Source organism: Chionomys nivalis, chromosome 4 (genome assembly GCF_950005125.1).
Source record: "Chionomys nivalis chromosome 4, mChiNiv1.1, whole genome shotgun sequence".
Taxonomy (NCBI): domain Eukaryota; kingdom Metazoa; phylum Chordata; class Mammalia; order Rodentia; family Cricetidae; genus Chionomys; species Chionomys nivalis.
This window is the reverse complement of record NC_080089.1, coordinates 41,244,500-41,271,145: the sequence shown is the minus strand read 5'-3', so window position 1 is coordinate 41,271,145 and position 26,646 is coordinate 41,244,500. Positions and strand designations below refer to the sequence as shown.

The 26,646-nt window shown below is 45.3% G+C and overlaps 1 protein-coding gene across 3 annotated transcripts in view; it reads left to right on the top strand.

Annotated features, from left to right (window-relative positions):
* The first annotated feature begins 527 nt into the window (after positions 1-527).
* The window catches only part of Tbcel (tubulin folding cofactor E like), a 59,311-nt gene continuing 33,192 nt past the window's right edge, over positions 528-26,646 (top strand). Inside the window, exons 1-3 of one of the 3 annotated variants that reach the window (XM_057768035.1) lie at positions 528-696; positions 21,335-21,484; positions 24,370-24,509. In XM_057768035.1, the coding sequence (XP_057624018.1) occupies positions 21,352-21,484; positions 24,370-24,509 (273 nt within the window). In that variant the 5' untranslated portion in view covers positions 528-696; positions 21,335-21,351. Of the gene's footprint in view, positions 697-8,147; positions 8,256-12,113; positions 12,158-21,334; positions 21,485-24,369; positions 24,510-26,646 lie in introns of those variants that run through there. The other 2 variants (XM_057768037.1, XM_057768034.1) reach the window with 2 other exon arrangements.

The window sequence follows — 26,646 nt, the reverse complement described above, 5'->3', positions numbered from 1 at the left end:
CTCTCTCTTCTTATTTGAATCTCCTGTGTTTAGGGGCTGTGGCTGTTAAAGCTGTAACTGTTAGTGTTGGAAGCTTCAGGTGCCCCAGGCCTGGAGGGGGCACAGAGCAAGGGGCGGATTGTCCTCACACCTAGATGCACATGACACATAGAGAGCTTTACAGGAAATTTTATAGATGAGGTCAGCCGAGTCAGGGATAGGTAGTGTCACAAATAGTCAGGGTCGCGCAGAGTCAGGCCAAGATTACAAGTGTGTGGCCAGGTTCAGTCCAGGGAATCTTTCTCTGAAGACATTTCTCTTGCAAGTGATCGGTCTTTGGACCAGCGGGTGCTCCCCTGGTGCATCAATAAGGAAAGCAAACAGACGGGTGCGTTTCTGATCAAGTCTAGGTGGATACCACCATCCCGGTTGCCATGGCAACCGCAGCTTGGTCTCGGAGGCTCAGCGCACGGCCCCTCCCAATCACGCAGCGGACGTGACACGTGCGGCGGGGTCACGTGTTGTTGTTGGGGGGCCCAGAAAGCTGCTTCCGGGTCAATGCAGGACACTGGGCTCCGGCGGCCGGAGAGGGGGTCGAGGTGAAGCGGAGCCGGGTCGGGGCCGGCCGGGAGCAGGCCGGAGGCCGAGCGGCGGCGACGGCGGTGGCCGGGCGGGCGGAGTCGCAGCCTGAGGAGCCGCCGCCTCCCGGGCCGAGGGGTGAGTGTAGCTCGGCCGCCGCTCTGCTGGGGCCAGAGGCCCAAGGCGTGTTCTCCTAAGAGTGGGGCAGTGGGGTTAGGAAACCAGGCCTGGGACCCCAGGAGGACCGGGCATTGACAGAGGGAGGCTGGGCAGCGGGAGTAAGCTAGGATGCTCCCAACCTCCCTGAGGCCTGGAGTATGGGAGATGCTCCGTTGGTGGGAAACTTAGCTTTGAATCATTGAATCAGGAAAATGTGTTTCCCCATCTGTAAGGTTTGATGTCTTACTGGGAAACAGCAGCCGTTCGTATACTTCTGGATCACTAGGCCTGTCCCTTTCAGGACTGCTGAAAGGAATTTGGGGAGCCAATATTTGCCCCAAGTCGAAGTAAGATTGCGAGCTGCCAGGAGACCCCATCTTGGTTTTCAGGAGTGGCTGAAAGGTCTGTATACTAGGCTGTGTGTTGAGAATCAAGAGTACAGGTTTCTGGGACTGCTGATAGGAAGACAGTCTGGGATTTAAGCAAGGAAGAGTTGCCCCTTACGAACACAGGCAGTGGTTGCAGAAGTTGTAGTTGAAGAAAAGTTAATTGAAAGAGTTGGGACTGTTGACAGACAGTGGAGGAAGGAGGAGCTTCACTCCAACGTTGCTTAGCTGTGCTAGTTTGTAGGCACCGCCTTAGGGCTGGCAGAACCTCAAGGCCAGCTAAGTGCTTGGCTGGGACTCTGTTTTTGTGTGGATGTTTGTGTGTGTGTGCCAAGGAGTTCTTAAATAGGTTTCTATGGGTTCATCCTGAGCAAAGAGAGCTTGAGCAGATTGTTTGGGAAAGGTGGCAAGGCCTTTGGGGCCAAACAGGCTTGGCTGGGTTTGCCCCTGTTGTGTTTCTTCTTTGTGGCTGTCTCTGTGGCTCTTGTATAGGTTTCCATAGGCCCATCTTTATCAGAGAGCTTGAGCAGGACCTGAGGATTAAGTATGGCTAGTCAGTCTGGGACCTCTGGCTTTAGTTCTCTGTGTAATGACTTTCCTAACTTAAAACCAAAACTTCAGTAATAAAGACATTATATTTTAGTACATACATCTACATATGAATGAAAAGTTTCATAAAGTACTGTTTTTGTGTGTGTTTTGTTTTTACACAGAAGCTCTTGGTACGGTTGGCCTTGAACTCAACCGTGTAGCCCAGGGCTAGCCTGCTACGGACTGTAGTCCTGCTGTCTCAACCTCCCAGTGCTGAGCTCCAAGGCATGAGGTACCAGGCTTGGCCTCACGCTGCCTTGTTTACCCTTGTCAGGTGCCTTCTGCTTATTTCTGCTATATTCCATTTTTTTCCCCCAGTGGAAAGAAAACTGCTGACAGAATCCCATGAAATCGATTCACAAGTCACAATTTGTGGTTAGAGAAAATGTCATTTTTAGGCCTATGGCATGGGTGAGTCAATGTCCCTATACTGTAAGCTTCTGGAGAACAGTGTGCTCTTCGGATGGGGCAGCTGAATGCTTCCGTTGTAACCGTTACCATGTGTTTGACCCATTTCCTGAAGTACCACAACGCTGGTTTTTGGTGAAACTGGGGGAAAGTGTGCTTTTATTTTCTCTAGCCTTTGCTGTGTCTGAGAAACACGTCAGGCCTAGTTCATTCCGCCACGTTATCTTTCTGTAATACTTCACAGGCTTTTTTTTTTTTTTTTTTTTTTGTCTGTTACAGTATTAAACAGTAACTCTGAGCGGTGAGACTGGAGAAAGCCCGTGCTCTTTCAGAGGACCAGAGTTTCGTTCCCAACACTCATGTCAGGGGGTTCACATCTGCCTGTAGCTCCAGTTCCAAGGGGATCCATAAACTTCCTCTGGCCTCTGTGGGCACCTGTACACATGTGGCACATACACAGGTATACCCACATCCATGCACATAAAAACGAAATCAAGGGCTGGAGAGATGGCTCAGAGGATAAGAGTACTGGCTGCTCTTCCAGAGGTCCCGAGTTCAATTTCCAGCAACCACATGGTGGCTCACAACCATCTGTGAGATCTGGTGCCCTCTTAGCCGGGCGGTGGTGACTCACGCCTTTAATCCCAGCACTCGGGAGGCGGAGGCAGGTGGATCTCTGTGAGTTGGAGGCCAGCCTGGTCTACAAGAGCTAGTTCCAGGACAGGAACCAAAAGCTACGGAGAAACCCTGTCTCGAAAATAAAAAAAATAATAATAAAAATAAATCAATTTGTAAAAAGAAATAAAGAGAGAAAGGAAGACTGACCTTTCTGCTTTTTTTTTTTTTTTTTTTTTTTTTTTTTTGGTTTTTCGAGACAGGGTTTCTCTGTGGCTTTGGAGCCTGTTCTGGAACTAGCTCTTGTAGACCAGGCTGATCTCGAACTCACAGAGATTCACCTGCGTCTGCCTCCCAAGTGCTGGGATTAAAGGCGTGCGCCACCACCGCCCGGCTCCTTTCTGCTCTTTGATGTCATCTCAAGTTCTTTGGTAGTTTTTAGATGATGGATTTGCTTTCCGTCTGTATCAGGATAGAAAGCTCATGTGTTGGTACACATTTTAAACCATCAGAAATTGACTATGACCTTCAGGGAATACCTGAGTTTCTCCTATGAAGACACTTCTTTAAATGTTTACAAAATAGATGGCAGGCTGGGGAGGTAACTCAGTAGGTAAGTAGCTTGCCCTGCACGTGTGAGGACCTGTGTTCCTAGCACCCTCCTAAAGAAGCTTGGTGCGGTGGCATACCTCTAGTCCAAGCACTTGGGAGGTCAAGACAGCAAGATCCCAGGGGCTAATTCAGTGAGCTCCAGGGTTGATGAGAGACTGTCTCAAAACCTAAGGAAGATAGCTCACATCCGTTGCTGGCCTGCATACATGTATGTGTATCTGCAGACACGTACATAGCCACACAAAATAGATGAAATCCATAGAAAAAACAATGAAGCTTTAATTCATTTTTTTTTTTTTCAGACAGGGTTTCTCTGTGTAGCCCTGACTGTCCTGGAACTCACTCTGTAGATCAGACTGGCCTTGAACTCACAGAGATCCACTTACTTCTGCCTCCCTAGTGCTGGGATTAAAGGTGTGGGACACCACTGCCCAGCCAATGTTAATTCTTAATAAACATTGATTGGTGTTAGTGAACAAAGTGAAGGGCCTTCATGTGTTGCTGCCTCCTTTGAAAGTTCTCACACAGCCTGTCCAGGACATCCAGCATGTAGTGTAACAGGGCTTTCTCCGTCCCGTCCGTCAGTCAGCTCCCAAATAATCTTATTAATTATGAAAGCTTGGCCTAGATCTTAGTTTGTTCCTAACTAGCTCTTATCACTTAAATTAACCCATTTTTATTAATCTACTTTTTACCATGTGGCTTTTACTTTTCTTTCTGTATGTCTGATTTCCCTCATGTCTCGTTGATGTCTCTTCTGCTCCTCAATTTTCTCCTACTTCCTCTCTCTGCCCGCAAGTCCTCCCTATACTTCCTGCCTAGCTATTGGCCGTTCATCTCTTTATTAAACCAATCCCAGCAATATATCTTCACACAGTGTAGAAGCGTCCCACAGCAATGTGACACACCACCTCATTTCAGTAACTGATGACAGGCTGTACCCTTCAGACTACCTTGACAGTGCGGCTTTGCATTGTGGATGAAGATGGAATTCAGAGGCATGATCACCAGGAAAATGTTGCCCAAGTTAAACCTCATCCATTGAGCATGTCTTCAGTAGACGCTGTATGAACGCATAGGTCGCTGGCAGACTGAGGTTTATAAAATGGGCCTCCTGCCTGCACTGTTGGCTGTGACATAGCTACTGTGGAGAAGGGTTAGGCTGGCATGTGTGAATCATCTTTGGACATTGTGCCTTCTGACCAGCCAGACATTGCTTGTTTTGAAGAATGGTGTTGAGTTCACTCAGGAAGATCCCCACTCATTTTATATCTTAGGGGGATCATTTGTACACCTGAATAAACGGTTTTGGCACACTCACTGGGTGTGATCCTGTGTCCTTTTTAAGTGTTTATTTCTTCTCTTGACCCTCACACCCACAGAAGGCTCTTCTGCCCTTGTAAATTTTGCTTCCAGACTGCTGAGGGTTTGGAAATTGGATTCTTAGTACTTGTTAGAATTCTGTGTAAAATGAGATTGCATTGCTCTGAATAATGACTCTTGTGTGTGCATGTGTGTGTTTGTGTGTGTGTGTGTTTCTTGATATTTCAATGGTATAACATCTATGTGGGCTACTCAGGCCTGTCTACACATCTTATTCCTAAACTGTGTTTTTTTTTTTTTTTTGTTTGTTTGTTTGTTTCATGGATTCTGGGTCTGGCCAGCTATATAAGAGACCACCAATACACCCCCCCCCACCCCACTTCCCTGCCACCAAACTGGAGATTGAACCTGGAGCCTGACCCATGCTAGGCAAATGCTCTACCCCTGACCTATATACTCCGGGAAGAGTTCTGAAAAGTAGCTTGGGGCTACAATTTGGGTTTAGTAGGTGACAAATACCCTGAGCTGTGTCCTACATACGGTTTGTCATGGCATTGCCTTTCCTGCCCTTTGAGGCGATGCCTCCTGATTTTTCTCTTGGGGCTTAGATCTGCGGTCGGCCAGCTGTCTTGATGTGTGACATTCTGATTCCACTTGATCTTGCCCAGCTTTGAGAGAGCTCTTACAGAAAAGGTGGCTATCGTTATTTCTTTTCTCTACAAAGTCCACTAGCTAGGTGCTTCCCAGTGGAGGTGCTAAGTAAAGCTCCTAATGCAATGGTGGACATTCAGGGCCTTCTCCAGCTTTCCCCAATTTTCTCTGTGACCATCATTCCGTTTCCCAAAGCAGATACTCTTCATTGTGCCTCCGTTTGCCTGGAAAAGGGTGTCCCTTTCTTTGTCAAATCCTGTTTCTTCTCACTTCATCTCATGTAACCTCTCTCATGTGAAGACTTTGGGCTTGTGTTCCTGTGCCAGAAGTACCCAGAGGTCAGGCTCTGACACCACCTTGAATCTCGAAGCTAGCCAACATTGTTCACAGCACAAGTGAGTATTCTGCAGAACCTACAGTTAGAAAGTAGATCCCTGATTCCTTCTCGGGCTTCCGGAACCAAAATCTCTGGGTGGAGCCCGGGAATCTATGACTTAGTGCTCTGCTCCACGATTGTTCTGCCCAGTAAAATTTATGAGTGACCAACCTAGTATAATGCTTTAAACTGTAGCAGGTACACACAGATGGCTTTTGAGCACATGATGTTTAACGAACTGAGCAGTGTTCTCTTTCAACAGGCTTAATTCCAGCTTTAATTCCTGGGCTTTGAAGTCAGCCTCCCTTGGAATCCTGGCTCTGTCAGTCACTAGTCAAATGACCCAGGGCTTTGTTTTGCCTGGATTTTCTGGTCTCAAATGGGGTTAATAGCGCCTTTTATGAGTGTCATGAGAGTTAAATGAGATAGCAGTGGCAGGCAGCACAGCATCTGCACACAGGAAACTCAGGTTTCTCTGCTGTTGTGAAGATCGTGGCTTTAACAGCATCGTCCTGGCCAGGAAACCTGTTGATCAGGAGGCCAGACCCCAGCCCAGTCTTCACCAATACAGGAACTGCTTGCATGGTCTCAGGAATTCCGGCGGATCAGATTTTCCACTTTAGGTTAACAGATCCAGGATCTATGTAGTAATTAAAGACATAAGGATGTTCTTCTGTCTTTAAAAAGATTGCTATTAAAATAGCTTGTTTACCCCACTCCCCATTTCCCCATTGCCCAGTGAAGAGAATGTAAACTCTATAAATATAGCTCCTTGTGGTGGGACCACAGCTGTACTCACCTTCCAGGCCCCTTCCCACAATGCACCACAGCAGTGGCACCAGGCCCTCTCTACTTACACCTGTCACTCACTGTTGTCGCTCACTGTTACGGGTACACCAGCTCCCCACTTTTCCATCTGGTGGGTTTCTGATGGCTCCTTTCCAGACCATATCACGTGTGACCCACGTCCTTAGTGAAGTTAGTCACACCCTCCATGTTCTTAGAGTGCTCTGTCCATGCTTCTGTATGAACTCCACGTGTACACTTGACTTGTTGGTGGGAGCAGGGTTAGCCTTGGTTGTCTTCCTAGCTGTTGTGTGCAAACTGTGTAAACTCCAGAGGGAGAGGATGTTGGTGATTTACCTTAGGTTCCTCTTTGCCATGACTTCCCTTCTCTCAGTGTTCACACTGACAACCGTTTATTAATTCCATACAATTTGCTGACCACTTAACTAGATGCTTTCATTGAAAGAATTTTATTCCATAATGTTCACAACAGCTCAAACCAGCAATGGGTTGCTTCATTCTACTGTCCAGGACACAGGCATAGAAAGGTAACTTGTATAAACTACTTAATGGTGAGTGAGAATGAACTCAGAACTTAATGAAGCATGCTTTTTTAAAAATATTTTTTATTTCTAATTATATATATACTGTGTGCCTGTGTGTGGGTACATGCATGGGAGTGCAGGTGCCTGTGAAGTCCAGAAGAGTGCATTGGATCCTTTGGAACGAGTTGTAGGTGGTTGTGAGCCTCCTGGCACAGGTCCTCCGTAGGAGTAGTACATGCTCTTGACCACTGGCCTGTCTCTCCAGCTCTTGGAAACATCCTCTTAAGCACAATGTTTTTCTTAAAGTAGAATATTAAATACACACACACACACACACACCAGGAGATTTTTAAGTAGTTTCATTTTCAAAACTCAGGATCTTGTGGTATGAAAATCTGATTAGCATCCTTGGGAATGTAGCCCAAAGTACTTTTGGAGATGGTGTTAAAATTGTTCTCTTAGGATAATGCTTCCCCCACCAGTGTACTTGATTCTACTACTGTGTCATGTCTATTCAAAATGACATCCACTTCATCCACCCAGTACTTGCTGTGTGCCAGGCTCAGCTGTGGTAACACGATGGGGCTGACACAGCCTCACTCTGGTGGGGACAAGACGTGTCTTGTGGAGTAGAAGAGGATGAAGAGAGGGTGACGACAGTGACACCGTGTCTGTATTTGATAGTGTGGTCAGAGACAGCCTCTTTGGGAAGGTGACATTTGTCTTTAAATTTGAGACACATGCATGCTGAGATGAAGCTTTCAGCAGAGAGCCAACGAAGGGGAAATTAGCAGGGCAATTTTAGAAAGAAAAGGAAAAGAGTGGAAGGAAGTGGGGTTAGAAGGATAGGCAGAGAGCAGAGCTCGGGAAACTTAAGGAAATAAAGCCTGGAGGTACACAGTTGAGATTGGTTTTATTCCGAGGGAGAAAGGAGGCCATCGGAATTTCGAAGAACACCACTTGACTTACATGTTGAGTAGCTCCCAAGAAGCTAGGAGACACCGGTGAGGAAACTGTTGCAGAGGGCGATGGCTGCTTGAACTGGACCAGGGGATAAAACCAGGGAGAACAAGGTGGATTTGCATGTGATGCTGACGAAGGAAGGAAGAGCAACCAAACAGACTGAGGGATGAAGAGGTCTGATTCTGATTTTGCCCCAGGCGCTTCCTAATCAAAGGCCTCCATCCTCCCAGGGTGCCTCCCATGGGTATGGCTGTGCTCAACTCTCAACACGGCTCGACTCTGGTTAGTTCCCCTCTGGGTTCTCTCTCTGTCTCTGTCTCTGTTTGTGTGTGTGTGTGTGTTTGTGTCTGTCTGTCTGTCTGTCTGTCTCTGTCTCTCTTTCTCTCTGTACATGTGTGTTTGTGTGTACATGCATGACTGTGCGTGTGTGTGTGTGTGTGTGTATAGTCAAACATGTAAACGTGTATGGAGGCCAAAGGTCAGGTATCTTCCTTGATTGTTCTTTATCTTTTCTTGTTTTTGTTTTTCTTTTTGAGACAGGGTCTCTAAGTGAATGTGAAGCTTGCCTCAGCTAGATTGGCTGGCTGGCAGACAGGCTCCTGAGAGCCTCCTGTCTCTGTGAGATTTAACGTCTGTGTGTGTAAGATGGAACTTGGGTCCCTATACTTGCATAGCAAGCACTTTGTTAACTGAGCTGAGTTCTTCTTCTTTTTTTTAAAAAGCCACTTAGGTATATGATCTGAAGTGATTATTTTTCCATGTTTTGAAATTTGTATAAACTGGGATACATATGTGTGTATGTGTGTGTGTTTCACACTTTTCCTTAAATTCTAGGGACTGAACCCAAAGCTAAACCTCAAACCCAAATCCCCAAGCCCTCAACATTGTTGTAAAATGTATTCATGTTGATGAGGAAGCTTAATGAGCTGTTGTTAATTTCCATTGCTGTGTAACATTTCATTTTATGTCTATGTTGTAATAGATCCATTTGCTTCAGGATTTTTGCAGTTTCAAAGTGCTGTTGATGGCATTCTTATCCTTGTCTCTTGGTGCAAATGGACCAGTTCTTCTTGAGCAATGGTTCTTAATCTTCCTGATGCTGATACGCTTTAATACAGTTACCCCTACCATAAAATTATTTTTGTTGCTACTTCATACATGTAATTTTGCTGCTGTTGTAAATCTTAATGTAAATATCTGTGTTTTCTGATGGTCTTAGGTGACCCCTGTGAAGTTTAAGCTTTCACTTGTGTGTGTGTAAAACTGCGGAGATTTTCATTTTTGTATGGATGATTATTATGATCATCTTTTATATAAATTTATTAACCAGTTGAGAGTTATCTCCTGATACATACTTGTTCATGTCTTTTATCCATTTTTTCTGTTGGATTTTAATTTTTCTTTATAAAAAGAAATCTTTATGCTTTATGTGTAATGCATAATCTTTTTCCAGTTTCAGACTTGTCTTTTACATTTTTAATGTCTTGACGATCAAAGACTTTTAGTTTCACTGTCCAGCTTCTTTCTGTGTTGCGGATGTTTTGTTGTGCCGTCTAATTCAAGGGCATACAGCAGGCCTTAGGCGGACTGCCTGTTGGCCTCCCTGGGGACGCTTGCTCTTCCCTTTATCTGAAGATGACCTTTTCCCTGTGCTGCTCTGAGGTTGCTGACTTTCTTCTCTCCCATCTTTTTATTTTTCTGGATATATTTTCTCTGTCCCAGGATTAATTATTAACTGGTTTATGTTTTTCTTGTGATTTCTCTGCCCCTGCATGTCTTATTTACATGGGCCTGCTTTCTCTTCTCTTGGTCTAATCTTCTTTCCCTAGATTGTTCTTGAATGAAGTATAGTTGGTTTTCCGCAAAGCCACCCAGAGTTAGTGTATGGGGAACACTTGTTCCCACGGGAAATACAGGCTAGTTCCTGTGAGCCCGTGACCCTGAGGACACAGTCGGTCAAACGAGCAGTGACAATCCATTACCTCCTCTGTGTATCTGTTTTAAGACACTTGTTTACTTGCTTGGCTCCCAGTGAATTCACTGCGCTGTGATTTGCCTGAGTGAAGCTGTCTAGCAGGTGTGTTTTCTCCGAGAGACGCAGCAGAGCCTCCTGTGTCTTTGGAGCACATCCCATTTCAGCGCTAGTCTTGGGAGACTTTTTAAACAGCGACGTCAGTAGACTCACAAAACCTCGACCAGCCTAGCTCTGACTAGATCCTCAAATGGGAGCATGAGAGCTGGAACCAGAGGGCGGAGCCCCACCCAGTTCTGCTCAGCTGCAGGTCCTCATTGGTGACTCACATCCTCAGCCCTCTGCATGTATCCACAAGTAACTACAGGATCCCTGAGTGTTGATGTGCAGATCCATTTTGGCAAGCAAATGGATTTGAGACATGGAAGCTGTGTGGAACGGAGCTGTGAAATGCTGGAGATGAGTTTTCAGGAGATGGTTAGCTTCAATGTTCTCCTTGTCATACACGCATCTCAGTACTCTTCTAAGAGAATAATTTAGTGTGATGTCTTTAAAATACTAAGTTTTCTGATTGACATATGCCATTATTGCAATAAAAAGACTTTCTTTTCTGAAGGATACTTTTATTGTATTTATAATCATGGCATTGTTACTAAGTTCATAGGTTTGAAGCAAATTAAGAAAGATTTTCAGTTCTTACTATGTTAAAAATAAATCTAAATTATTAAACCCTTATTGCAGTGACTCATTAAGATCATGTTTTTCATGAGCATCATTAATATTTTAAGGCCTAAGTTTTATAAAGGCAAGTACCCTTTATGAAAGAATAACTTTCATTCCTTTAGCAATGTGTGTTCTCACGAAATTTGATAAATATTAACAAGAAATGTATAGATGATGATTTTATCCTTCATAACTAATATCTCTAAATGCATTTATTACAACTTACCTATTTTATCCTTCGGGCAGGTGGAAAGGTGGTAGAAAGTCATCCGGTTAACAAGGAAGGCTTTATAAACATCAGACATTTTCACTATGCTGTCTCATTATTTCCCGTTAATCAGCATAGTCATGGGCCCTAAAAATCTAGATCAAATCTATTTAACAAGGATTGTAAGTAAGCTGTTCAAACCAATACCCCTACTCCATGATCACTCTGAGTAATAGTCGTGGTAGGTGGTGGGCATGACAGGACCCCAGCATCAGTAGATGCCTCTTGTGGTAAATGTGTTTCCTGGTACCGCTCCATTTGTTCTCTAGCAGGTCTCTGAGGTGGGAGTTCAGGGTACGCTATTACTCTTTCCCTTGCATAAGCACACGAAGGCTTGGAGATCTTCAGCCACACGGCCTGGTAGACTCTGTCATTAGCTCCGGAGTCAGCACTCACAGGCAACAGGGCTGGAGCACGGCATGGAATGGAACTTGTGACTTTTTTTCCGCGTGTAAACTTTGGCATACTCTCCATGTGGCTCTTCTAATGTCTGGCAACCCATGGTTTCCAGAGTGCTTTGTTATCTGCAGAGGGCTGTTGTACGATACGTTAGCTTTCTGTTCCTGATGAGCCTTGGCCTTCCCATAGCTGCTTCTGTAGTGCAGAGATAATGAAGTAATCTGTAGACAGCTAGGTAATGACCTTAAACTTGTGTGCTACAGCTGCAAGAAAATGTGCACAAGTGATCCATTCAAGAGGGGGTGCTGTGCTGCTGTTCCAGAGACAGTGGCTGGAAATAGTTCCCCCCCCTTGGTAAGTGACCAGGCAGGGCTACTGTTCTGTGCTTGGCTTCAGTGCCTTTGATGTAGTTATGGTAAGAATTTGGCTGCAATGATTTTCATGCACTTTCGCAAGGTCTAGTTCTAGGATTTGTATGTGATGCTGTGTACTGTTGACATGAAGTGTTCCTTTTTTAATGAAGTCAGCATGGCTCAGCAGATCAGATACAAGAAGGATGACTTTGCAGACTGGTCGGGCCCCAGAAGCCTGAGCAAATCCTCTCAGTTGCCCAGGCTGTAAATATAGATAAGTGTGAGTGTGTCTCAGAGAGCGCCTGTGGAAAATTTCTAGGCTTTAAAGTGATTGCTAATCTCTGTGTGGAGAGGTTTGGTTTGGGGACATCACTTCAAGAGTCAGTGTCTCTAATCCTGCTCTGAGTCAGTGCAATGATAAAGCTGTGAGATTCCCCCAGATGGGACCCAGGTCAAATGGAAACGTCAGGTGGGTGTTGATTTGTTTGTGAGTCAGATGGGTAGAGGGCTTCAGGACGAGTCTCTTTGGAAGATGCTGAAGTAGAGTACAGTAAATTCTAATCTCTGTGTTCTGGTTGCCGAGTGTCTGGGAAGCGTGGTTTTTTTTTGTTTGTTTGTTTTGTTTTTTTCTGTTTCTGGGTGCCTAATAGGAATATGGGCAGTTGGCTTGCAGAATGTTTTAGTCATTTAGAAACTACAAACATTAGAGATTATTTAGAAATGAATACTTATGAAATAGTTCTGCATGAAGAGGTACTTTGTCAGGTTTCCTCCCCCTGGGTCAGGCATTTCAGGTCCTGTGCTTGAATACACTAGACAGCTAGCATGTGCATCAGCCGTGTTTGCTAGTGTGTGCCTGTAGCTGAGAAAACCTTGCCAATACTTGTGTGTGTCTTATGTGCTATGGTATGGCCCACAGTAGAAAACATAGAGCTCACCTGGGTAACTAATAGATAGCCTCAGTTTTAGCATCTCTGATGTCACTGCGTCAAGGACAGAACTTCAGACCTAAAGTTCATGTTGCTTGTAAGGAGACCTGTGGTGCCACTAGACCTTTGGTCTAAGAATGAAGAATTTGAGGAATTCACATTTCATCTGCCAATGTTTTCATTGACAGGTGTGTGTATGTGTGTGTAAAAAAGTATGATGTGGCGCCTATTACACTAAGATATTGTGTGGAATGCAGGTGACAGAGAGGCTCTGGGAATAGGGTGATTGATTGACTGGTGTGAGATCATGGTGACAGGACGTGGGGGTGATGAGTTACCAGCCAGACTTGTCTGCATCTGGAATGTGAGGAGGAGGCTAGCAAGTTGGCTAGCCGTGTCTCTGCAGGGTAGCTCTGAAAGTTTGTTAGAGTTTTCTTTACCTCTTTACCTTTTCTTTACTTTTCAACCAAAGAGGCCATCTAGCTAGATATTACATAACGCCCGGAGGGAGCAGGTAGAGTTGAGGGGCTGCATGACTTGATGTCAGCACAGATTAAATTGGGAGTGTCAGGAGAAGGAGATCCACCTTCTTTACTGCCTTGGACTGTGTCCTTGAGGTGTCCATTTGGAAGGTGTGGCTAGTATTTGTGACTTCCACTGTATCAGCTCATTAATGGGATTAAGACCCTGAACAGGGATTTTGTAGGCTTGTAGTTTGTATGTATGTATGGACACAAGTGTTTCGTGAACTTGGAGGCAGATTCTAAAGTTATGTGTCTAAAAGCCATTTATCTTTGAGTTGAGAATACACATCTCCACAGCCTGGAAAGCGTGGTCTGGAAGGACAAACACCATAAGGTGCATTCCCTGCCACTGGCTTGTGTGTTCTGGTGTGGCTGTGGCTACATTTGCAGCAGAGAGGAAAGGTGTTTGGCTGCATTTACTGCCACATCTAGGTCAGCTAAGGAAAGGAAGGCCCCACGGCAGGAGTTACAGGTCCTGTGGTTCTGACCTTACTGCTTGCTTACTTTCAAATAGAAGTTTTAAAACATTCAGATCAGATAATGTAGTTTTTAAAACCAGTAAGGTGATTACTCATCTTTAGAATCTTAAAATCTTTTCCTGAGGGAAATACTTAACTCCTCCGTACATAGCCCCAAACGTGATTGTGTCTCAGTAGTGATGCACTTGTGCTATGGCCCAGACACACTTGTTCAGAAATGAAGCAAGTAAAACCCTGCAGCTTCCTAGAATACAATGTTGAAGGATCTAGCAAGGTTTGGTGTCAAAAACAGAAAGCTTTTTTGTGATGCGATTAGAGGAGGCATCCACACTTAGTGAAAGTCAAATGGACTAAGAAAAGAACTTTAAAAAATTAAGAAAGCTGGTATCCTGGGTGATTGTGGAGCACGGCCCAGCAGAGTGCCTTCCTTGAGCTTCATTCTGTCACTTTCGGTTGACCTGATGACCTTCCCAGACTCCCCTCATACTTAGCCAATGCATTTCTATTTTTTACCTTAAAAATCAGCAATTATTACCTCTGGGTTTTCTTCAGCAGCTGTTCATCTCTTCCACTTTCGTCCAGGTCCCTCAGACCAGGCCCATGTTCTTTGTCTCTGCTTCCTCTTTATTTCCTCATTGCCCTGTGGTGTGGTTTAACTTCCTTGTCTGTGCTGGAATTGCTGCCACTGACCCTGAGGTGAACAAATTGCTCCACCCTGTAAGGATCTTAAGGTCCCATCTCTCTGTCTTCTGTTCCTTTCCTTTTCTTCTTTCATTTTTCGAGACAAGGTTTCTCTGTGTAACAGCCCTTGTTGTCCTGGAACTCACTCTGTAGACCAGGCTGATCTCAAACTCACAGAGATCCACCTGCCTCTGCATCCCAAGAGCTGAGATTAAAGGCATGTGCCACCACCATGCAGCTGATTTCTGTTTTTACAATTGAAGATTGGGAACTCCATCTTTGCACTGGGTCTACAGTGCCCTGTGAGAGGTTATCATTCTTTTATCTCCACAGGGTCCCTCTGGCCAAGCGAGGCTAGCATATCCTGAGCATCTTCCTAGAACGTCGTCTGCACCTTCCTCCCCCACGGCCCCTGTATTCTAACGGTATTAGTAGTGTTTCAGGTCTCTCTGCCTGTCCGTGTTCCTTTGTCTTTTTTACTTGGAATAGTCTTCTCCAGCTGGCCCTCCCACTAGATGGCCCAGGATTCACTTACTTTGTCATACTGTCTAAAGTTAACCACTTCCTGTGTTTCTTAATATATATTAATATATATTGTATATATGCACACAAGCAGATATGTATGTATGTATATATGTATGTATGTATATGTGTATGTCAGAAGAGACACTGCCCCGCTGGAACTGGAGCTAGAGACAGTTATGGGCCATTCCATGGATGCTGGGAACTGAACCCAGCTCCTCTGCAAGAGCTCTCAATTACTGGGAGCCCTCTCAATTACTGATCCGTCTATCTAACACCCACTTTCCCCCTTTTGTATGACTTGTTTATACAAGTATTATTTCATTCAGTTCCTTCTACGGGGCAAATGCTCTGAGTCAGGGTTTGAATTTTATTTCTTCTTCCTTTCTTTAGTGCTCAGCACAGATTGAGCCTCTGGTACACGCATGTTCACTGATCCCTCTAAGTGAAATACACTCCATGGAAATACCTATTCAATACATAAATGAGCAGGCAAATAGACCTCATTGGGATGATTTGGTAAATTTCAAAAAGAAGTCACAGAGAAAATGAAAAACCTTTGTTTACCCCTGCCCAACAGTTTGTGAGAGTCCCATGGTCGGATAGTCTTCTGAAGAAAGCAGACACCTACATGGAAAGAAACGTCACTGGTGTGAGACCTTGCCTGACTAAGAGAAGCTACAGGAGAATGATGCAAACTTAGGCAAAATGTTTACCTTCTTTTTTCTTAGGTCAACATTGGCAGGTGCTTTCAGAGTGTGGTTTTCTGTCTTCTTCGGATAAATGGAGTCGCTGCCAGCGTCCCCTACTTCTAAGACTGACTTATATATAAGTGGGTCCAAATCAGTGTTTTCCTAGGTTAGGATAAATATTTTTATTTCTTTTCCTAAAGTGTAACTCTGGTCCCCAGCCATTGACAATTGCAGCCCCTAGAGACTACCCAGAGAGTGCTCCATCGTGGAAGCCCTTCTCTGTGGGTCTCCAGATAGTGGTGACCTGGTGGCCCGAAGTTCCAAGGCCACCTACTGAACTTAGTTCAGTTGTGCTTCCTGGTGTGGTTGTGCAACTGCACTTGACTGGTAGAGGCTTGCCGGATGTCCCTGTAGCCCTGCTGCATGGTCCATAGTCCAGAGTGGAGCTTGCCTTTGTCCTAGTGAGGGAGCAGCGAGGAGCCGTAGGACCTGGTGGCTGCTGTCACCTGCCTGACCACCTACACTCCTCCCCTGGTCCCGATGCTGAAGTTTGCTTCAGAGGCTCAGGTATGCGCTCTCCCACTTGTCCACTGCATTTTACCAAGCTGCCTTCTTCTGTTGGATCGTCCATTCTATTTCTTGTTTCTTCCTCTTCATTCCTTTTAGAGTTGTTAGAACGCGATATAGTCCACATGTCGGAAGCACCAACACCACCTTCCTTTTTCATAGAAACTATAAATCCTGAGGAGATTAAATAAATAATAAAAAGCCGACAGACAGTTGGGTCGTACCTGTATATATTACATGAAAACACCCACTCTGAAAGATGGCACCTGGGTCTGCTGAGCTCAGCTGCCTCCATGTCAACAGTGGTAGGGCTCCTCGCTGCCTTCCTTCCCAGGCCTTCTCTCAGCCTCGGTTGCTGTCCTGCTTGTAGTTGGTTTCTCTCCAGGGATAGTCTGTGTATATACAAGCCAATAATTCTATTCTTATAAGGTTTAGAGTTTGCATTTTGGCCCTCCGAGATTGTATCTCTGTCTTTCGGAAGCTGTGAACAGGGCTGGTCGTGTTTATGTTTTAGGGCCCCCAGTCCACATTGTGTCTGTGGACAGCAGTGGCACTGCTGACTAGAGGTTACCTCTTAACTGACCTTAGCATCCAGGGCAGCTTTAACCCGTTTTCTGCTCATGGTTGTGTTGGGTTTCATGCTTATTTTAATCTCCCCCTTTTGGGGCGGGAACGTAAGGGCCAGGCTGTTTGATAGTGTACATGTGGGACTGGTACACTATCTGTATGGCTCTGTTCCCATAGCCATCCACCCGGCAGAAGTGCCCTGTGCACCTGCCCCCACCCGTGTTTTGTTGTGACTTTCTTCAGGTGCTTTACATGATATTGGATCAGGATCTTGAGACACAAAGGTTTGAGATTTTCGCATATTTCACCACCTGTAATAGAACCCAGCAGCATCACCCAAGATTCCTGGCTCGCTGGTTTCAAGCACCAATTCAGAACAGTTTAAAATGCATTTGCACTCTGCCAACTGCAGAGGTAGACGGGTGTAACCCGACTCCTGTTATTTCCAGAAAGCCATAGATTACCCGCCACCCTCAAACCTTTTAAAAGACTGCAGTTAACGATCTTTTCCATTCTACATTTCCTCATCTTTCAGTCTTCTTGGTTTTCGGCCTCCCTTTCTCACCCACCATTCCTCCTAAAATACAGCAGGTCCGAGCAGATTTTGTGTTACCAATCTATTTGTCTCTAAGGTTCCAGTTGAGCGGCCATGTGTGCATGTGTGAAGCCTGCATTGCTGGAAGGCTCTTCAGTAAACTGTGCTGGCAATGACCAGTAAAGGGGCCTGGGGTCACTTAATAATCTCACAGAGAACACTACATAGTTTCTCTTCCTGAATATTTGGAAGAACACTACCCCCAAACTGTGCTCCTGGCCTTCTCTATTATTAATTTTCATTTTGAGACAGAGCCTCAGGAAGCGGTTCAGGGTGGCCTAGAAATCACTAGTAGTCCAGGCTACCTTGGACCTAGGATTCTCCTGCCTCTGCCTCTCAGGTATGGAGGATTACAGGCAGGCACCAGCAGGCCTGGCTCTGGAAGAGTTCTCAAGGTTAAAGGCTCAAGGGAAAACTTCCAAGTTCCCACACTTGTTTATCTCCTGGCACGACCTTCACTCGAGTCAGTGCTTACTTTGCATGGCTGGCGTGGTCTACATTTCAGTGGTGTCTGAGTAGCTGCCCTTGAGTCATGTGTAAGTGTTGCAGCAGCCTCCAGATCAGAGATGCTGCCTGAACACGGAGACCTTGGCTGCCACAGTGACAGTCTGCCTTCCCTCCTACGTTAGACTTTTGAACTGTCTGTTTATGGGAGATGGCAGTGTAACTTCTCTGATGTTTTTGTTAACCATTTCTAAAAAACTCCCCTGGTGTCCTGCCTGAGACAGGCGTTGCTAGAGCTGCGGCGCCCTTTACTAGTGACGGAGCCTCTGGGCCGTGTCTGCTGTTGGCGGTGGAGAGTTTCCATGAGCAAAGAACCTTCCCATCTGAGGGTTCCCAAACCTCTCAGTAGCTCTTCCGACCCTTAGCGCCGTAGGTCAGTGAACTAACCTGTCACATAGCAATAGCACTGAAACAGCCAACAGGAGGCTCGCAATGGCATCTGCACGGATTCTACAGAGTCCTGTAGACGTGCTCGGGTTGCAGTTGAGGACAGGCAGCTTAGTGGCTATTTCTGTCTTCGGTTTCTCTTAAATTCCTGCTGCAAACCTGAGGAGGATGTTTAAATCATCTGGGGCAAGGAGGAGAGAGAGGTTAGGAGCTAATTCATGTGAAAACCATGAACTTCCCGTGTCCGTGGGTTTTTATCATGATGTCGATGCAGGATGAACAGCCATGTGTAGCTGGGAGCTGTCCTCCAGCCTTGTAATGCAAATAGCACACTTGAAACGCTCCATTGTCCCTAGGAGCCAAGTACTCCACAGGTCCTGGCTTTTTAAAACTTTCACCTGTGACCCCTTTCATCCAAGAAATTTTTACACGACCTCAGGTATATAGATAAATAAAATATGTAAATCAAACATTTCTTGATAATAATAAAATTTTACCTTAAAGAAATTATTTGTTATACATATAATTTTAATGCTTATTTAGGACAAAAAAACATCAAATTTGCATAGTAATGAGATGGGTGTGCTTATTCTCACAGGGAGTTAAATGTTGGCTGGCGTATTTGCTACCGCAGGAGGCGGTGCATCTTGTCTTTTGGGTCACAGAGCTATTAAGTGAGGAAAACTGAGTGGGCTTAATCTGCCCTCTTCCCAAAGTCTCTGCCGTTTCTACTTAGCACCCTGGAGATGAATGACTTTAATACTCAGCGCCATTTATCAAGCCCGTGCCATATACATGTACATGCTGCACGTGTGCTGTGACTCTGTACAGACTTCCACACTTCTGCTCTCTGCATAATTTAATGACAGAGTTAGTATAATAGCCCGGGAAAAAGACCCAGAATTTGGCTTACTTAACTATATAAGCAAAAGTAAAGCAGTGTTGCTACGGTGAAATAAATGTCAGCACTCACTGGGAGCAATAAGAAGCATTCATTGTCTGGTCGGTATCTAACAGCTCTCTGGGAAACTCTTTAATGCTTGTTCCTGCTGTCTTCCAGTCCTTCACATCCCTAGTTAATGTGTAACTGTGTTCAAATCTCTAATTGTTTTTAATGACTTATTTTTATTTTTTGTGTGCATGAGTGTTTGCTTACATATGTGTGTGCACACGTGTACCTCGTGCCTGAGGAGGGCCAGCAGAGGGTTTTGGATCTGCTGGAACTGGGGTTGTAGACAGTTTTGAGCTGCCATGTTGCTGTTTAAAACCAAGCGAAGGTCCACTGGGGGAGCATCAAGTGTTGTTAAGCATAGAGCCATCTCTCCAGCCGCTCTGTTAGGTTAAGGGAGGAAATCTTGACGGTTGCCCCTGGCTTCCTACCCTCGTTCCTGAGGGGCTTGTCGTCCCATCTTCCTCCATGTCTCCTCAAAGGTCCTGGCCTGCTGGCTGTGCTCTCTGCTCTTTGGTTGTTCCTGCTCCTTTTTTTGTCACTCATTGCCTCTTCTGTCCCCAGACCCCAGAGTTCTTTTGTCCTCATAACATGTCCTCTATTCAGGTGACATGTGAGTCCATCTTCAGCTAACATTTCTCACCTAACATGCTGTTTCCTGCAATGTCACCAGGTGCCCACACTGTCCATGGAGGAAGTGCAGTTCCTCATCTCTTGACTAGTTATAGTGGTCAGCACCAGAAACCTGAGGCTGTCTTACAGCCCACAGCCCACCTCTCCTTTTGCTAGCCACCATATTCCCCCAAAACCTTGCTTACTAATCCTGTCTTGAGCCAGCCATGTGCACTGATTGTTCCCTTGTATCCGCTCAGGTCTCATCTTATGCCTGTGTGTCAGTGGTGTCGACCTAACTCCTTCCCCTTTGGTCCTGGTTCCATCGTATCTGTCAAATAGTCAAGTACCATGATGAGTTAAAACAAACAAAACAATACAAAAAAGCAATCAAACCTTGTTCCCTCCTCCAAAGCCAGCTCTCTCCCGTTCTGCTCAGCTACTGATGGAGTGTACAGTAGTTCCTACCTGTAACTGCTTTGGCAGCCCCGTGTTTCTTGAAGTTATTCATAGGCCGCTGTGCACTCTAATCACGGTGCCATTTCCAAGCCTTTCTATTGATTACTTTAATTTTAAAAGTAGTGTGCTGGCTGATAGTTGGAGACTAATTGTGGTTGCCCTGTTCTGGCTGATGTGAAACCTGGAGCACGGAGCAGTCCCTTAGGGTAGTGTCTTATCGGGCTGTCAGAGGTCACCGTGTTTGCTCTTCTCTCCTTTGATGTGTGCGCAGTGCAGAGAAAGTGCCAGACTTACTGAATGTTCGGGCCCCTAGATGAGATCAAATAGAGAAGCGAAGTGACAGACATTACCTAAATTCCGCACCAGAAGAAAGAGCACTCTCCTTAGGTGAACTTAGGTCCAATAATAAGCGACCAGGCAGTGGAGAAGGGCAGTGGCTTATGTTAAAACTGACTATTATCGGTCACTTGAATTCCTAAGGTTCCTTCCAGTCTGAGAGCTTAGGTCCATGGAGATCTTGGGGACCTGGGTCCCTTTTGTTCACGTCTACTTCCGTCAGGCTTCTTTCCAGGATCATGTTCCAGCAAGGCATCTGTTCTGCAGCAAAAGAATAGAGGAAACAGGAAGCAAAAGATCAGACGGAGAGCACTGGCTGTCTTCAAGATTTCTGGAAATTACCACAGAGATTGCTATCCCATCAGCCACTTCTTAGTCATACGTTTCTAAAGACAAGTATGCACGCGTCCACACCCCCCCACACACACACATGTCTATACACACAAAGGTTCTGTTACTGTGGAGAGAGAAGGAATTTCAAGGGATGGTATTAAAGAAATCATGCAAACTGTCCATAGTTAACCTGATGTTTAATCTGCTCCTTCTGTTCAGTCTTTTTCTAATTACTACATGAACCTTACCTACCAACCAAGGGCATCCTTGTTATCCACGGCTGGAAGACACCCTCCCCGCAGGTGCTGGACTACCGTTTAGTGATGTTGTGTACACCATGCTGAGCTGTCATTGCTGTCCTCTGCACATTTCATGGTCTCAGCACAGAAGTTTGCCTGGGGCAGTAATATGCTGTACACATCTGCAATGCCCAGCCTCCTGCCTCATAAACAAAAAATAGTTCTTACATGAGTAAGTAGATAATTTTGATGATTTCTTGCTTTCTTGTAGACTTTTCAGAAAAGAAGATGGACCAGCCCAGTGGAAGAAGTTTTATGCAAGTATTGTGTGAAAAATACAGTCCTGAAAACTTCCCTTACCGCCGCGGCCCTGGGATGGGAGTCCATGTCCCAGCCACTCCTCAGGGCTCTCCTATGAAAGGTAAGGAAGGTGGAACAAAGAACATGTCTGGGTTAGCTTACAACATCGCCTTATTTGTGAGTGAGTGCCTTGTTTATTCTGAATTATGAGTCAAATGGTCATCATTACATGTCATGATTCCAGAGTTTTCTTTTTTCATTTGTTTTTATTGAGATGTGTATTTTTCTCTGCTCCCTCTCTTTCTCTCCCCTCCCCTTCTATCCTCTCCCATGGTCCCCATGCTCCCATTTACTCATGAGATCTTGTCTTTTTCTACTTCCCATGTAGATTAGAGCCTCTTTGTTGTCTAGGTTCTCTGGGATTGCGAATTGTAGGCTGGTTTTTCTTTGCTTTATGTCTAAAAGTCACTTATGAGTGAGTGCATGTGATAATTGTCTTTCTGGGTCTGGTCATCTCACTCCAGTGTTTTCTTAAAGAGCCTCACAGAGCTGCTCTCTTCCAGATTGGCCAGAGACATTATAGTTGTCTTTACAGGGCAAGACTGATACTTGGGGAATAATCCTTCAAGTGCATACCCTTTCAAGGAACTCGAAGAATACAGAATAGTACGAGGCTGACCGTTGCCCTTGAGGCCCTTCACAGGTCTTGGGTTAGATTACACGACATTCACATTGATTAAGGAATATCACAATGTAGCTTATGTTGAGCCAAATGAAAATCACAGTGATGAAGAATGAAATTTAGAAGATAAAACTATCAGGAAAGGGTTCAAAGGTTAACTAGCCCTTGGAGAATGTAGAGTACAATTAGAGAGGAGACAAAGACATTCCAGAAGAGGGAAGTGTGCGAGGTGGGTTTTTGCTAGCCTTTTTATCCTAGCTGTACTTAGCAGATTTTAGAAGTAGTTCTTTGTCATTCAGGAGAGTTCATAGGGAATCCTTGCTTTATTCCAGTACTCAGAGTCTACTGACAGTCATTTCTCAACAGAACTGTCTCCAGCTTTGTAATCATGTACCTCTGAGTTGGCAGTTTGTTGCCTAGGCTATGGTCTACATCAGGAATTTGATACTAAAATAGTACTTAGTAGAAAAACTGTATAATTCAAGGCCTCAAATTATGAATCATCACCTTCAGGAGCCCTTGGTTTTTTTCCAAATGGGAGAAAAAGTGGTTGAGGTGTCACGTCCGTCTCTTTCTGTGAGACAGTGAGTGACTTTGCTGACGCACTAGGGCACACCAGCCCAGATTCTGTATTTGGCCGGCCATAGTTTTGTGTTTTTCAAATTCTGAAACTTTTTCTCCAGTTAGGAATTTATTTTAAAAGAAGGCTATATTTTCATATGGGAAAAATCTGTTAACACATGAATCTAAAAAGGGAATAATTGTTAGGCAGAAATGAAAGAAATAGCATTTTGATTGTCTTCCTGTAAGTGAAGATGTTTTGAACACACAGACTTGAAGAGGTGGCTTAGCAGATAGCCTGTGAGAAGTTTGATAGGTTTTTTTTTTTAACTTTTACTGATGCTTTGTGGATTTCACATCATGCTTTCTTATCCCTTTACATCCCTGTAGCCTTGCGTCCACCCTCTCCCCTCGCTAACTCTCCTCAAATCAAAACCAAATTCAAAAGGAAAATCAAAAACCAAACCAAAAAAAGACAAAAAAATATTCTTGTCATGGAAGCTGTAGTGTGGCCCACTGAGTCGCACAGTTCACCCTTTCATCTGCTCATCTTTACTTGCAAGTGTTCATTACCATGAGTCACTGGTTTGGCTCAAGTCCTCTGGTTTCTGCTACTCCATCAACAATGGGCTCCTCCTGGATAGCCTGTTGTTGTCTTGTGTCATGGAGATCCTGCTGTTTTTGATGTGTGAGTTCATCCCTTTCAGATGTTCCAACACTTCATAGATTTGGTGGATGCTGGGGGGTCAACTCTGTACTGAATCTATGAACTATTGGAGATAACTTTTGAAAGGAGCTTCTGAGAGGAAAGAGTGCAGATGCTGTAGAATTGCAGACCTGAGGTCAGTCAGCGGTGCTCTGAGACACAGGTTACCTGAGTCCTGTGTTTGTGCAAGAAGCCAGCATTGTGGGTGTTGCTGGTGGCTGGCAGATGCCTAGCCAGGAGCAGAGCTGAGAAGACTTTTCATGGTGGGGGTTCAGCACTTCTGAGTTTCTCCCGGCCCATATTTAATTCTTCCTTTAGGATTCAAGGCCCCAAGATCCCACTATATTTTCGAGGCCCTCTTGGAATGCAGAGGATACAGGTAGTTTTTTTTAACCTGATGATTTCTGGGCGCTAAACATACATAGGCAAAAATTAGGCTATAGCAGAATCGTCATCAAAGAGACCAGAGAGACTTCTTCCAGCAACTGATGGGAGCAGATGCCAAGTCCCACAGCCAAACATTAGGTGGAGCTAGGGGAGTCCTGTGGAGGAGGGGGAGAAAGAATTGGAGGAACTAGAGTGGTCAGGGACACCACGAGAACACGGTCCACAGAATTAACTAATGGGACTCATGGGGAATCACAGAAATTAGGGAGCCTGTAGGGATCTGACCTATGTCTTCTACATATATGTTATGGCTGAGTAGGTTGGTGTTCTTGTGGGATTCTTAAGAGTTAGGAGTGTGGGGGGGGTTTCTGACTCTTTTGCCTACTTGTGATACCCTTTTCCTCCTCCTGTGTTGCCTCATCCAGCTTTGATGTAATGGTCTGTGCTTGGTCTTATTGTAGCCTGTTGTGCAGTGTTTGGTTGATGTCCCTGGGAAGTCTGCTCTTTTCTGTGGAGAGAGGAGGGGGTGGGTCTGGGGGAGAGGAGAGGTGAGGAGAGAGACTGGGGGGGACGAGAGGAGGGGAAGCTGGTCGGGGTGTAATATATGAGGGAATAATGAAAAGAGAACTAGGCTGAATGGAGCAAGTGTTTTGTGTCTCCTGTGATTCAGATCGCCTCAACCTCCCCAGTGTGCTCGTGCTGAACAGCTGCGGAATCACCTGCGCGGGAGACGAAAGAGAAATCGCTGCCTTCTGCGCTCATGTGTCAGAGCTCGATCTTTCTGACAACAAACTGGAAGACTGGCACGAGGTACAGCCTGTGCGGTGCTGCACTGGGGAAAGGCGTTGGGTACCATTGTGCTCTTGCTGTGCTCCTTTGCATGCTCTGACTCTAGTTCTCATTGGAGCCTCACTTGCCCTCTGTGTGTGCCAAGGTAAACAAGTCAGCAGCTCCCTGCCGTGCTCCCCAGTTAGTGCTTATTGCTGCCACCCTGCTTTTCTTAGTGTGGGTAGCACAGAGACATTTTATTCCAGGCATTGAAAGGTTAATGAGCCTACGGACACTTTGACTGCAACAGTGCTTTCTCTTTCTCAGTCCTACATCCTCTGCTCATGCCCTGCTTCCACTTCTGGGTTTGTCTCTGCAGACTGACTTAGAACTGCTTCCACTTCTGGGTTTGTCTCTGCAGACTGACTTAGAACTGCTTCCGCTTCTGGGTTTGTCTCTGCAGACTGACTTAGAACTGCTTCCGCTTCTGGGTTTGTCTCTGCAGACTGACTTAGAACTGCTTCCACCGAAACCAAGATTGTAGTCATTTTCTTGTTACTGAAATCTCTGACAAATCCTTCAGAACGTCCCTTATTTTAACCAAGTGTTGAGTAGTTTGATACATCTGATGCCTTTTGACATGAGAGTAACTCCAACTACCCACTAACAGCTTCATACATTCCTTCTTGTTATTGTAGATATCATTCCTAACTTACTAAAATATTTCCTCATCGAAACTACCACAAAGTATAAGGGGAATCCGGTTCTTCCTACTTGGTTCATTCAAATCACGCTCCTACTTTTTGCTTTGACTATCTGTAGAGGTTTGCTTGATGGATTCTCCCATTCCTGTTGTCTCCTGTTTCTCCATCGCTCCACAGTACACCACAGGCTTATGTAGCAAATGAATCACCCTGGACCCTGCTGCGTGACACCCTTCCCTTGCTTTCCCCTGTTTAACAACCAAGGCTTGAATCTTGAGGAATGGCCCTCATCACATAGCTCTCTGCTCTTCCCAGAGCTTCATGTCTATCTTTAGCCCTGTGCTGTCAATTGCAGACAACACAGGCAAATGGCATGGAGCTTCCTTGCTTTAATCACGTTTCTCTGTCGTCTTCTGGCCACTGCCTGGGTTGTCATCCTGTCCGAATCCCCGGCTCTCAACTCAGGCACCCAGATTACCCCAGAGCATCTGTGCCCACTGTTGCAGAAGGATTTGTCTCAGAGTGGTGTGGTCACTTGCTGACTCCATATTTTTTCAAGAGACTGTGAGCTTGTTTTCGATGGCGGTTTTTGTCTTTTTTAAATCACCACCAGCCTGTGTACTAGAGCATCAGATGTCTGTTGCCTATGTTAAGGAGTGACTGGCTGCGTTTATGGATTGGTGAAGACCGCTTGCTGCAACTCTTACCATGACTTCCCAGAATTCTCCTGGTCCTTTTGCATTGCACCAGTATACGGGTGCTGGTAATTAGTCGTTGAAATACTCCGTAGCCATCAAGTGTTACACGAATCCTAAAACAGCTCTCTTGGTTAAGAAAACTCGGTGAACTGTTTGTTCAGCTTGTTTTATGTATCTGTTCCACTGTTCTATTTAATTTGGTGTCCATGTCTTAGTGGCAGTTCCTATTGTGATAGGATTTTTATCAAAATACTTGAATATTCATGTCATCCGACTTATAGGGGAAGTGTAGACTCCTCGGGCTGCCCGAGAAGCAGTTTCCACCCATACATGTATCCATTTGCGTGGATAAACTACTTATCTTACTAATCACAAATCATAGCTTGTAGTTTTTTGGTTCAGAGACACCCAGTCACCAGGCATGCTCTGTCTACACTGCCCGGATGCAGAAAGAGCCACCCTGCTAGTCCTCCCAAGCTGGACTCTCTTCAGTCCTGTTGATGAAGCTCTGACTCCCCAGAGTTGGGTAGATTTGTGGTCCTACTGCTGTGGGGTGTGCATGGTGGGGGTTCAGAACAGATCCTCCTCTAACTCCTTCCTCTGCTGAATCCTCTAGCTTTGTTGTGTGGTGATATGAACTGCCCCACAGGCTGGGTTTTGACCTGTACTTTGACTTTGGACCTGAACTTTTGCTCACTATTCAGAGCAGTTTAATAATGGTAAATTGCACGTCAGAAGGGAGCTATCCGTAGGGTGGGCCATCACACAGAGCTTACA